The 12,743-nt window shown below is 68.1% G+C and overlaps 3 protein-coding genes across 3 annotated transcripts; 1 reads left to right on the top strand and 2 right to left on the bottom strand.

Annotated features, from left to right (window-relative positions):
- The first annotated feature begins 1,307 nt into the window (after window positions 1-1,307).
- LRRC46 (leucine rich repeat containing 46) lies at window positions 1,308-4,440 on the top strand. Its single transcript, XM_074849672.1, has 8 exons — window positions 1,308-1,566; window positions 1,665-1,755; window positions 1,850-1,958; window positions 2,364-2,410; window positions 2,580-2,689; window positions 3,374-3,443; window positions 3,738-3,898; window positions 4,034-4,440. Exons 1-8 carry the CDS (start codon window positions 1,308-1,310, stop codon window positions 4,438-4,440), a joined length of 1,254 nt encoding a protein of 417 aa, XP_074705773.1.
- SCRN2 (secernin 2) lies at window positions 4,431-7,452 on the bottom strand. Its single transcript, XM_074849758.1, has 8 exons — window positions 7,411-7,452; window positions 6,904-7,075; window positions 6,625-6,806; window positions 6,329-6,528; window positions 5,523-5,738; window positions 5,252-5,417; window positions 4,996-5,173; window positions 4,431-4,892 (listed from the first exon to the last, which is right to left on the bottom strand). Exons 2-8 carry the CDS (start codon window positions 7,072-7,074, stop codon window positions 4,734-4,736), a joined length of 1,272 nt encoding a protein of 423 aa, XP_074705859.1. The 5' UTR covers window position 7,075; window positions 7,411-7,452; the 3' UTR covers window positions 4,431-4,733.
- Window positions 7,453-11,642: 4,190 nt separating this feature from the next.
- Window positions 11,643-12,743, bottom strand: SP6 (Sp6 transcription factor). Its single transcript, XM_074849776.1, has one exon. The coding sequence runs from the start codon at window positions 12,741-12,743 to the stop codon at window positions 11,643-11,645; it is 1,101 nt and encodes a 366-aa protein (XP_074705877.1).

Genomic DNA, 12,743 nt, shown 5'->3' with positions numbered 1-12,743 from the left:
GGTAGTGCCTCATCAACACCATGTCCTCACCAGGCATGGAGTTGTAATGACACACAGCAATCATCCGATTGTCCCGGAACACCTCCTCCACCTGCCGCCGTAACAGCCGGACGTAACCGTTGTCCTGAGGGGAGCAAGTAGCGATGGGCCGGAGGGCAACGGCTGCTGCCTCCCCCCACTCTGACCCTGCAAATGGACCTACTGCCCTGAAATGCTGCCACAGATTGGGACTCACCTGGTTTCCAGTACTGGGATTACCAACTGGGGCATCTCCCAGCCACCCACAACGTAATGAAAAGGGGCAGGAAACACCCCAAAAAGCTCTCGTACAGGTGTCCAGCCAGGCTAAGCCCGGGGCAGGGCTGTCCTGGGGGTGTGTACCACAGCCTGGGAGGGCTGCGGACCCGCTGACAAATCCCCAGAGCAAAGCACACACACCGGGCGTGCAAAGCTACTCGGTCTCCTCGGACACTGAGGCCCCACAGCCCACAACGGCCACACGCCACAAAATTTACCTCCTCGAGCGTTTCCTTCGTGGGGGGCAGGCAGCGCGGCGGGATGGCCGGCCGCGGGGCCAGGTACTCGGTCACGGCCATCAGCTTTTGGCGCTGGAAGTGCATGGCCTTCCAGTGACGGGTGACGGCTTTGGAGCCGCGGCGGACGAGCTGCAGGGCGGGCAGCCAGCCTGCGGAGAGGGCGCACAGGGGGAAGAGCTCAAGGCCGGCGTCAGGGCCCCGGGCCCCTGGGGGAGGGAGTAAGGGCACGCCGGGCCGCATGCACACCCTCCCCCGCCAGAGCACCGCCCAGCATCGCCGCTCGCCCCCGCCCGAGCCCCGTAGAGGCGCCCAGCCCCGGTGAGGAGCCCCTCACCCCGCCGCCATGGCGCGCCGCCACCGCTCAGCGCCGCCATCTTTGTCGCGGGAGCGCAAAGGCTTGTGGGGAGGCGGCGGACCCGCGGCGCGCATGCGCGGAGAGGACGCGCAGGGCCGGCAGGGGGTGCCCGCTCGCCCCGCCCCTTCCGGGGCCGCCCGTCTCCTAGCAACGGGCACGCTGCGGCCTGCGCCGCCCCGGGATCCCCCGAGCCCGGCCCCGGCCCTGCCCCCGGCCCGGGGGTCTCTGTACCCCCCAGCCCGAGGGGCTTCGTCCCAGTGATCCCCCAACTCCACCCCGGGGATCTTTGTGCCCCCCAGCGCGGGGCCTGGTCCCGGTGACCCCCCCAACCCCAGCCCGGGGGTCTCTGTGTCCCCCAGCCTGGGGGTCTGGTCCCAGTGACACCCTCCCGACACCATCCCGGGGATCCCAGCCCCATGGTCCCCCCAGGCTCTAGGGTCTCGCTGCCCTACCTGGGGGTCCCAGCGCTGATCCCCCCCAGCTCAGCAGTCCTGTCCCCACCGACCCCCCCGGCCCGGAGGCTTCTGCCCCCCATTGCCTCAGCAGCCTTCCCCTTGCAGAGAGCAGTGGGGCCAGCCCAGCCCCCACGACACACCCACCCGATGGCCCAAGGAAGGGACAAGGACATGGGCCACCCCCCCGCCATGGCTGACCTGGGGGAGACCCTGCTTGGGGGTGAGTGAGCCTTGCAGGGCCAGCTGACCTGTCAGCCCGGGGGGGTATGGGGGACTGGACCCCGCTAACCTGGGCCCTGTCACTCTGGTTTCCCACAGACTGTGACCCGACGTCCCCAGGAGTGACCCTGACCGACAGCCTCATCATCACAAGGAACCTGCTGGTGGAGCCACCGCGCCCAGAGAGCCAGTGAGGATCCGCACAGAGCCCCTCTTCACCACCCAGGCTGGCAGGGAGGGGTCTCTGGGCACAAAGGACACCCCGAGCACCCCTCTTCCTCTAGATCCACGGAGCTGCTGTCCCCCTCGACCCTCCGCTTGGACCGAGAGAACATCCACGCTATCGGGAGGCTCCAGAGCCTGCGGGAGATTCACAGCCTCTACCTACAGCAGGTAAGACACTATGGCAGGCGTGGGGCAGCGGAGATCAGCCCCGGTTCTGCGGGGAAAGACCTCGGGGGGACCACAAACACCCCCAGTTCTGCTCCAGAGTTTTGCCTCCCCACATGGCCAGAGGGGCTGGCAGTGCTCCCCTCTGATGACAATGCCACCAGCGTAATTCAGCGAGAGTCTGGCATCAGCCATTCGGTGTTAAACTCGTTAAAACATTCAGTTTAAACCCACATGAGGAGTCTCAGGGTTCTCCTGAACTCTCCACGCCATCGCAGCCCCGTTCCCTCTCTGCAAAGCTCCTGTGGCAGCGGTGGGATATTGTGTTGCCTCTGTGAGGTTGGAGCAATCCCGGGGTGCTTTGGAAGTCTGATTTTTCATGCATGATTTTTTTCTTTCCCCCCCCAGAACCAAATTGAGAAGATTGAGAACCTGGACTGCTTTCCCAACCTGCGGTACGGGCAGCTCCTGCCCCCAAGGAGTTCACGGGGCTCCCTCCTTCCCTTGGCAGAGCTGGGGGGGGTGTTTGAGTTGCACCCCCTGACAGCCTGGTGCCCCTGGCTCTGATCTTGGGGGCCGTGGTGTCCCCCCACCTCACACCACTGCTCTCCCTGTGCTCTGCAGGTTCCTCTCCCTGGCTGGAAACCGCATCCGCCGAGTGGAGAACCTGCAGCCCCTGCGACAGCTGCGCATCCTGGACTTGTCCCACAACCAGATACAGACGCTGGACCCAGGTGGGAGGCAGGAACGGGTCTGGACGTGGCCTGGTTCTGCCCGAGAGGTGCCTCTGGTACCAGGGAAACACCAGCAGCCCCTTGGTCCGGGCACTGCCAGGGCCTCTGGCCCACAGGTCCCAGCCAAAGCCCCAGCAAAAGCCACCCTGGATCTGGTCTTTGTGTCCCAACGTGACAGCAGAGCTCTGTGACCAGGTTTGACCATCCCTTCCGCTGGCAGACTCCAGGTGTCTGCTTCCACCTTGTGTCCTGCTTCGGCAGAACATTTCAGCGGCTCAGATCAGACGTGGGGATTTCAACCTCATGGCAAAGCTGCTCCAGCCCTCACAACCCTTCATGCACCTTCCAGCTGGCTCCTCCCGTGGGTGATTTTTTGGCAGAAGAAGGAGGGACAGAGGGAAAATAGCACCCTCCCTTCCTCCTGGCTTGCAGATGGGGATGAGAGAGGGAAAAGTGAGGGCCTGGGAAGGGGACAACCCTCAGTCCTCACACAGGAGTGTGTGTAATACACATTCCCACCCTCCCTGCCTCAGTTTCCCCAGCTGTGAGGTGAGAGCTGGGGCTCACGGCGGGGCTGTGGCCTCAGGAGTGGGTGAAGAGCTGCGGGGGGTGTGGGGGTTTGGTGCAGAGGGGGGGGCTCGGGTCCTGTCTCAGCCCCTTTCTGCCTTCCCTTTATCCCTGCAGAGGAGCTGCCCCGCGACCTCCGTCTCCTCGATTTAACGGGAAATGAATGCACCCGCCAGCACGGGTACAGGTGGGTCAGGGGAGCTGGAGGGGGAGAGCAAGACCCCCAAACCACACGCACCCCTCAGCAGGGTACAGCCCCCCCAAATATCAAATACAGCCTGAGCCCCCCCACCCCAAACCCCAGAAATCGGAGTCTCTGCCCAGGTTGGGCTGGGGGGTGGGCTGCACGAAGCAGTGACAGGGGGGTGCAGTGCTGGGGGGGCTTAGTGCCAGGGGTTCAGTGACACCCCAAAACACTCTCAGAGCCCCGAGGCGATGCCATGTGACGGGGGAACGTCTGCTTTTCCTCCGGTGCTTGCAGGGAGCTGGTGGTGGGAGCCCTGCCCCACCTCCTGCAGCTGGACGCCCATCCCATCCCTGGCAGCGTGGGTGAGGAAGAGGAGGAAGGAGGCTCTTCCAGCAGTGAGGATGAAGACGATGAGTTGCTCTCTGAGCCAAGCTGCCCTTTCACTGCAGGCCAAGGTGCTTGGACTGAAGCAGGACACGTTGGGGGTGAAGCAGGCCGGTCCCTCTGTCCCCAAGGGTGACAGGAGTGGCGGGGAGCTCAGGTGTCCGCGCCAGGTCTCCCGTAATTCTCCCTCCCTCCACCCCTGGCAGATTTCTTTGCGGATCTGCACCGGGAGCTGGCCGGGCGCTCGCGGCAGCGGCGGAGGGAGGCCCTGGAGGAACACCGGACCCGTCTGGAAGAGCTGGAGGAGCTGCGGGAGCGTCGGGGTTTGCTGCCGCCTCCCGCACGGCTGAGCCCCGGCAGGGACGGAGCCGCCCGCGTCGCAGCCCCGGCATCCAGGAGGTCTCAGCCCCGTCCCCAAGCGAAGCTGGGGACGCAGCTGCCACCGCTGCCAGGACGTGGCAGGCAGCACCCCTGCCTGCAGCCGCAGCGAGCTCCGGGTGGGAGCCAGCCCCAGACCAAGGCTCTGGAGGAGGAAACTCGCGCCAAAGGAGCAAGAAATAGGTATTTACCCCGAATATCCCGCACCAGCACGGCACCGCACGGTTGGGATTAAAGCCTCTTTATTCCTACATCAGCCTCCCTGTCTGTCACGGAGCCCCCAGCCCCACCGCCAGCCTGAGGGGCCAGGCACAGGCAGCTCTGCCTGACAGTGCGAAAAGACGTGGTGGGCTGCGGGCAGGACTCCAAATCCTGCTCCACGGCCCTCTCCTTCCCCCCGCACCCGCTCCCCACCATGCCAGGAGGAGGCGAGGAGCTGGGACCAGGCACCAGGATGGTTTTTCCATCCCCTATCCAAGAGCAATGCCGTGGGGGGGGGGGGGCTGAGCCCACCCACCTGCGCAGGGTTTAGGTGTAAAACTTCATTTCTGCCTCCACGCAGTCGAAAAAGAGGTCGGCCAGTTCCTCCGGGCAGGGGGTCACCGTCCCCTCCAGCAGCGCGTTCATCCCCTCCAGGCCCTGCTTCTCCAGATCCCGCAGCGTCTGCAGGAGCTTCTGGCCCCGCTCCTGGACGGGGGCGGGGGAATGGGGAGGGAGGAGAGCTGAGACCGGGCACGCTCGGGGAATTCCACCGAGCAGCAGCGGGTGGCTGGGGAAGGGTCTGCGGTACCTGGTCCGTCTCCATCAGCTCCAGCGCTGCCTGATGCCGGCGGTAGAGCTGGTGCCGCCGATCGACCGCGCTCTGGAACCGCGGGATTTGCTTGGCGGGGTCGTCCCGGAAGGTGGGAGATCTCACCTGCGGCACGGGCTTGAGGCCGGCCACGAACACAAAAGGCTTGAAGACGGACCTAGCGGAGAGAAACACCGGGCAGCTCGGGGCATGGCTCTGCTTTATGTGTCCCTCCCCTTCCCTGCGTCATTGTCACCTGGAGGGGTCAGGGGTGGCGGTGAAGAAGTGGACGCAGGGCACGGCGGGGTCCCGGGGCAGCACGGACACCATGCTGCCGGCCGTGCGGAATCCCTCCGAGTCCACGCAGATCCCGCTGGCCTTGTCCCGCAGGATGGCCATGAACGTCTCCGCCGTGATGTGACCTGGCGGGTGAGGCAGAGCCACGTCACCACCAGCAGCTCAGCCACGGCTGGAGTCACCAGGGTGAGCCGGGGGTGGCTGTCCCTGTCCCCTGTCCCCGTCCCCACCTGCATGCTGCCGCAGCAGCTCCTTGCCGGCGTGGTAGCGGGCCTTGGCAGCCTCCATGCGAGCGGGTTGCGGTGTCGGGGAGAAAACCTCAGCGAAGCTGAACTCGCCGTCACCACTCCACCAGCCCTGGCTGCGGGCTCGCTGCCGCAGCCCCGCGTGCTCGGCCGTGATCTCCCTCCCGATGCTGAGCTGGTTGGAGATGTTGCGGCTGCCCTCTGTGAAGGCCGGAGCACGGTCAGGCTCGGGGGGAGCGGACAGAGCTCCCCGTTCACAGAATCACAGACTCATCTGGGTTGGAAAAGACCCTGAAGCTCCTCCAGCCCCACCATGAACCTCACCCTGACCGTTCCCAACTCCACCAGATCCCTCAGCGCTGGGTCAGCCCGACTCTTCAACCCCTCCAGGGATGGGGACTCCCCCCCTGCCCTGGGCAGCCCATTCCAACGCCCAACAGCCCCTTCTGCAAAGAAATCCTTCCTAAGAGCCAGTCTGACCCTGCCCTGGCGCAGCTTGAGGCCATTCCCTCTTGTCCTGCCACTGGTTCCTTGGCTCAAGAGACTCATCCCCCCTCTCTGCACCCTCCTTCCAGGGAGTTGCAGAGGGCCAGGAGGTCTCCCCTCAGCCTCCTCTTCTCCACACTAAACCCCCCCAGTTCCCTCAGCCGCTCCCCATCAGACCTGTGCTCCAGACCCTGCACCAGCTCCGTTGCCCTTCTCTGGACACGCTCGAGTCATTCAATGGCCTTTTTGGAGTGAGGGGCCCAAAACTGAACACAGTTCTCCCAGTACAACCGGTGCTCACTCACCTCGGATCCGCTGGGCCGCCCAGTACCGGCCGGCTGTCTCCAGCACCCAGGCCTCGGTGCGGTCAGCCAGCAGGAAGGTGTTGTGGTAGACGAAGGGCACCGGCTCCTCCTTGCAGCTCCCGCCTTGGCCGTAACGCTCCAGCAACGCCGTGATCACCTCCAGAGCCTCCCGGGCCGAGCTGCCCCGCTCCAACCCCAGCCTGCCGTGCCGGCAGCCCCCCGTCAACTGGCGGTGGGGTGGCCGGGGTTGCAGGGTGGAGAAGGGGGGACACACACACAGAAAACACGGTCCTCACCTCACCAGGTCCATCCCCAGCAGCGCCTCGTCCTCGCCGAGGGGCTCGCGGGTCCAGACGCCCTCGTTGCCCACGCAGACGCCGTGTTCGTTAGCACCCATCTCGGCACCCCACAGCCAAGCGGGGCGGCTCAGCACCACCGCGTGGGTCCTCTCCGCCTGCTCGATCTCCAGGTAGGTGCACTGTGGGGTGGGGGGGACACACACAGAGTGGGGGCTGAGACCTGGCGCACTCAGTGCACCGTCCCCTGCAGCCACCCTGGCCTCTGCTCCGTCTCACCTGGACTTTGTCCCCGGGACGGTGGACGGCGGCGGGGACATAGAGGATCTCCTGGACCTCGTGACGCGGGCGGTCGGCGTTCTTGCCGAAGATGACGGCGGGTGCCGCGGTGTGCGGCGGCAGCGCCACGAAGCAGTCGCAGGATGAGGGTGTGGGATCCCACCCCGCCATCCTAAAACGGGCCGAGGGGCGGGGGGGGGGAGGGGGGCGGGCAGCACCGAGAGGGATGTCACCCTCTTGGCCCTGTCCTGGATGTGTCCCCAGGGTCCCTTTGGGGCTGGCAGATGTGGGGACACGGGGGGTCTTAGGGGGTGATGTGGTCCCTGGACTTGGGGGGGACACCAGGGACCCCCTCCCGGGGTGGCCTGGGGGGCACCTCCTGCACTGACCGGAGACGTGTCCCCCCCCCCCTCAGTCCCCACTAACCGGGACCCCCTGCACCGACCGCGGACGGGACCCCCCCCCGCACAACCCCGCTTCCCGGGACCCCCCGGAACCCCCACGGACCTGCCGCTGCTCCCGCCCCGCCGCCGCCGCCGCCGCCTCCCGGTTCCGTCCCCGCCCCGTCCCGCCCCGTCCGGGCGACGGCGGCGCCCGGTGGCCGGAGGCCGCACGGCGGCAGCGGGCGGGGACCGGCCCCGGCATCCCCGTCGGACGGGGCGGGGCGGGGCGGGGCGGGGGCACCAGACCCCCAAGGAACCCGGGGACGGGGGTCCCAGGTCGGTTCCCCGTGGGGCAGGGACGGGGGACCCGGGTGTGAGCAGGGGACGGGAGGGTCCCATGGGGCTGAGCCCCCCGTGGGCAGCACCCCCATGAGCAGCACCCCGCGTGGGTAAAGTATACCCCGTGGGTAGCACCCTGCGTGGGTAGCACCCTCTGTGGGCAGCACCCCGCGTGGGCAGCACCCCCCGTGGGCAGCACCCCGGCGTGGGCAGCGCCCCACGCGTCACGCCCGCCCCACGGTATGCAGGCAGACCTGCTGGGCAGCGCCCTGCCCGCGGGGGGGACCCTGGGCGCCCGCCCGGCGCCTCCCGACGTGCGAGGCCAGGCCAGAGGGGGGCAGGATGTGGCCCTCCTGGGAATGGGGGGGGCTCACCTGGGTCTCCCCCACTCCCACCCAGCCCCCTCCTGCATCCCCATCCCAAGCAGCCCTGGAGGCACAAGGCCAGGGTGGGGGTCAGGGTGCTGGAAGCCTGGATCCCTTGGTAAAGAAGGGTGGGGGTCAGGGTGCCAGAGGCCTGGGTCCCTTGGCAGAGATGGGTGGGGGTCAGGGTGCCGGAGGCCTGGGTCCCTCGGCAGAGATGGGTGGGGGTCAGGGTGCCGGAGGCCTGGGTCTCTCGGCAGAGATGGGTGGGGGTCAGGGTGCCGGAGGCCTGGGTCCCTTGGGGGTCCCTTGGCAGAGATGGGTGGGGGTCAGGGTGCCGGAGGCCTGGGTCCCTTGGGGGTCCCTTGGCAGAGATGGGTGGGGGTCAGGGTGCCAGAGGCCTGGGTCCCTTGGGGGTCCCTTGGCAGAGATGGGTGGGGGTCAGGGTGCCGGAGGCCTGGGTCCCTTGGCAGAGATGGGTGGGGGTCAGGGTGCCGGAGGCCTGGGTCCCTTGGGGGTCCCTTGGCAGAGATGGGTGGGGGTCAGGGTCCCTTGGCAGAGAGGGAGCCGGAGAGCCGGGGCGTGGAAAACACGCGGCATTTATTCCAGTACAAAACCCAAACCCACAGCCCTGCAGCCTCTTCACAGCACAAACACTCCCCTCGCCGGGCGGGGGGGCACCCCTTGCCCCCCAGCTGCAGCACCCCTCGGGCCACCCCCCCTCCCGGGGGTCCCCCATTCCCCTTCGAGCCCGCAGCCGCCCCTCGCCCTGGGGGCTGGGGGACGCCCGGGGCCCCCGCCTGGGCTGGTTCCTCCCTGCCCCGGGGAGGTGGCTCGGGGGTGGGAGACGCGGCGGTTCGGGGTGCGGGGCCGGGATCCCCACGCCGCAGCAGGCTGGACTGGTTTCGGCGGGTGGGAGCCGGCCTCCGTCCTTCCCCACCCGGTTTTACAGCCTTCATTGCCCCATCGCGGCAGGCAGGGCCCCGAGGGGGGGGGTGCGGGGGCAGAGCACACCTGGGGCCCCTCCTTGCAGCCCCCCAGCTCTGAGTGGGGTGGGGGGCAGCCCAACGAGGCTGAACCCCCAGCCCCGGCATCGCCGTGGGACCCCCTGCTCAGCCGTTCCCTCCCCAGCTCACCCTTGGGGTGCCCCAGGTGCAGCCCCCCCCCAAAACAAGCCCCAGCGGCTGCAGTGTGGGGTCCCCGACATGCCAGAGCCCCCGGCCACTGCTGGAGCTGAGCTTGGCTACCAAAACCGATGGGCCACTGGCCCGACGCTGACACTACGGCACCCTGGACAGGATCCCAAGCCCCCCCGCCCCGGGGTGGGTCCTGAGCCCCCCCCCGGGGTACTCTCAGGAGATGAAATCCCAGCCGGGGGGGGCACTGAGGGAGGATTTTGTGCTGGAAAAGGCAAATGCCGGAGTCGGGGACGTCCTTCGAGAGCTGCGGGCAGCCCAGGTCACCCGAGTCCTGCGGAGGGACGGTGGCAGCCGTGCTGGGGCTGGGGACACGTGTCCTCGCAGACCCCCCCAGCGAGACTTCACCTCGTGCTGGGTTTCTCCAGCCCCACGGCTCGTCCCTGGCCCCCCCGGCGCGGGGAGGGGGGGGGGGGGGGGGGCTGCCATCAGCCCCTTGCGCACCGATGGGGACAGGGACAGGGATGGGGATGGGACCCTTTGAGGGGTCCTACCCCCCCTCCCCACCCGTAAGGCCCACGGCCACAGCTTCGGCCCGAGACATCCACTCTGCCCGAGTGGCAAAGCCTGGCTTCACCTTAATAAAATAATAATAATTAATAATAATTAATTAATAATTAATAATAATAATAAAACAATCAAAACCGAAGGTCTTGGGGCGCCCTCTGGGCACGGACCCCACTCGACTTCACCACCCCCCCAGACCCCAGGGTGCTCCGAGCCCGGGCAGCCCCCGCAGCCCAAGACACGGCCCCCCCAGAGCCCCCAGGATAGGGCCATGCTGGGAGATCGGCCCCCCCAAATCTCCCCCCCTCCCCAGATTCCCAACTGGTGTGAACTGGTGCTGGCTGGGGGGCAGAGCCGGGGGAACCCCGGGTGCCCCGAGCAACCTGCGAGCCCCACCCCACCCAGCCCCAGCGCTGCCCCCCAACACACACCCCACCCCCCCCCAGGTCCCAGGTTCTGTGTCTCCTTCTGTGTCCAAGGGGTTCTGCCAAAATCGGGGGGTTAAGACCCAAAAGGTCTAAAAACCAAGTTTCATGGACCGCCAGTCAGGGGTGAAGGACAGATATGGGGTCCCCTGGGGAAAGGGGGACAGCCCCAGGGGAGGAAAGATACAGGGTCCCTGGTGGGGGATGCCCCGGGGTGTCCCTGGGAGATAGAGGGACCTGGGAAGGGACAGCTATGGGGTCCCCGGGGGGACAGGCAGCATGCACGGGGGGACAGGCAGAGGTCCCCTGGAGATACGGGATCCCGGGGAGGGACGGCTACGGGGCCACGGGGGGACAGGCAGCATGCATGGGGGGACAGCGGGGGTCCCCTGGAGATACGGGGTCCCCGAGGGACCTGTAGCACGCACAGGGGGATGGCTGCAGCCCCCAGCGGGGGGTCCCCGGGAAGGGACGGCAATGGGGTCCCCGGGGGACAGGCAATACGTCCCCTGCAGTCACGGGGTCCCCAGAGAGGGACGGCCAACGGGGTGCCGGGGGGGGAGGCGGGGGGTCGCGGGGCAGTGCCAGGCCGGAGGAATGTGGCCGCCCCGGCTCTCCCGGGGCCGCGGCCGCCCCGTGTGTGTTTCCCGCCCGGGGCCGCGGCGGTGGGTGTGGGAAAGCTGCAGGTGTGCGCTTGGGCAACCGCCCGCCGCCGCGCCACGCGCCCGCCGCGGCCCCCCGTGGCCCCCCACGGCTCACATTCAAGCAGGACTTCTTTTTTTTTTTTTTTTTTTTCCTATTTTAGCCTCGATTTGGGCCAAAAAATGTGTTTGCACCCCCAAGCTAAAGCGACGCTCCAAGGATGCGGGACCCCCGCCAGCCCAGCATCCCCAGGCGGGACAGGGGGGGCTGTAGGCACCCCGAGTGCCCCCCTGAGTGCCAAAACCTTATGGGTGGTGAAAGAGCGGGGCCGGCACGGGGAGGGGGCTGAGCCCGGGGTGCCAACAGTTTAAGGGGGGACCACGGGGAGGGGGCTGGGGGGCTGCGGCCGCCCTCCCCGAGCGAAGGCTCCCGGGTTTCTCCTCTCTCCCTTTCTCCTTCTCCTTCCTCCCCTTTGGGCTGGACGTGCCCGGGCAGCGCCTGCTCCTTCGGCTCCCATTGATGTTCCTCCCAAACAGCCCCGCCGCCTGCCAGCAGCCTCCCGAAAAAAAAAGATTTGGGAAGCCGGGGGAGGACGGGGGGGGGGGGGGCGGGGGGGGGGGAAACCGGGGCGGGAGAGCGGGAGCGGGACAAGTGAAACCGCCGCGGGGCAGCTCCGGGCGCTCCCCAACCGGCACCGCCGCAGCGGGGGACGGGGCTGTGCCACCGGCATCGTGTCCCCCCGCAACCTCGCCACCGCTTCGAGCACAAGGTGCCAGCCCTGCGCCCCCACCCCCCACCCGCACCCCAACACCCTTCAGAGACCGGCCCCAAAGGGTCCCCCCCGGCCCCCCACCTCCATCCGTGTCCCCCCCGGGGCTCAGCGGCTCAGTTTGTGGGGGCGGCGTTACCCCCCTCCGACTCCCTCTTGCCTCCCTTGCCGGCCGACGGGTCCCCGGCGCCCTTGACCTCGGGTTCGCCCCCGTCCTTGCCCCCATCGTGCGTCTTCATGTGCTTGCCCAGGTGGTCGCTGCGCATGAAGACGCGGCCGCAGACGGGGCAGGCGAATTTCTTGGCGCCCGTGTGGGTCTGGAGGTGCCGCTGCAGCTCGTCGGAGCGGGTGAAGCGTTTGCCGCAGAAGAGCCAGTTGCAGACGAAGGGTCGGTCGCCGCTGTGCCAGCGCAGGTGGGCTTTCAGGTGGGACGTCTTGGCATACGCCTTCCCGCAGCCGGGGATGTGGCAGTTGTGTAGGTGTTTGCGTTTCACCCCCTCGGGGCAGGGACCCCCCCTTTCCGCCTCCTGGCAGTTGGGGCAGCGACACGCCGCTTGCCCCCCGCCCCGCGGCACGGCACGACGGGCACCTTTCGGTCGCCCGCTGCCTTCCGCCTCCGGCCCACGGGGTTCGGGGGGTCCCTCCAGCGCCTTCGCCCCCTCCGGTCCCAGGAGATGCTGGGTGGGTGGGGGCAGCAGGTGGGTGGGGGGAGCGCAGAGCTGGTGCTCCCCGCCGCCGTACCCCCCAAGGGCTGGTGGCAGCCCAGGGTGCCCGGGCACCTGCAGACCCCCACCCTGCCCGGGGGGCAGCTCCATCCAGCTGGCTCCGGCGTGGAGGTCCCACCAGTTGACGCCTCCATCCTCACCGGGGGGACCGGGATGGGGGGGCCGAAACCAGGGCTCGTAGGGATGCGCCATGTCCGGGGCGGCCGGCAGCAGCTTGGCGTAGGCGCCGGGGGCGGCGGGGCCGTCGTCGGGCAGCTCTAATCGCGGGGGGCCATGGGGCTCGTAGGTGCCGGGGGTGGCGAAGGTGGCGTCGGGACCCGCCAGCGGCAGCTCCGGGGGGGGCAGCGGGGAGGTGAAGTCGGCGGCACCTGCCGCGGCGCTGCTGCCGTGGGGTTGGAAGGGCTGCAGCGGCTGCAGGTCCAGGTGGCTCGGGGAGTTGCGGGGTGCGTCGGAGGGCTGGGTCCCCAAAGAGCCGCAGACCGCTGTGAGCAT

The sequence above is a fragment of the Strix aluco genome, chromosome 24, assembly GCF_031877795.1.
Source record: "Strix aluco isolate bStrAlu1 chromosome 24, bStrAlu1.hap1, whole genome shotgun sequence".
Lineage (NCBI taxonomy): Eukaryota > Metazoa > Chordata > Aves > Strigiformes > Strigidae > Strix > Strix aluco.
The sequence above is the reverse complement of the archived record's forward strand: the minus strand, read 5'-3'. Positions and strand labels throughout refer to the sequence as shown.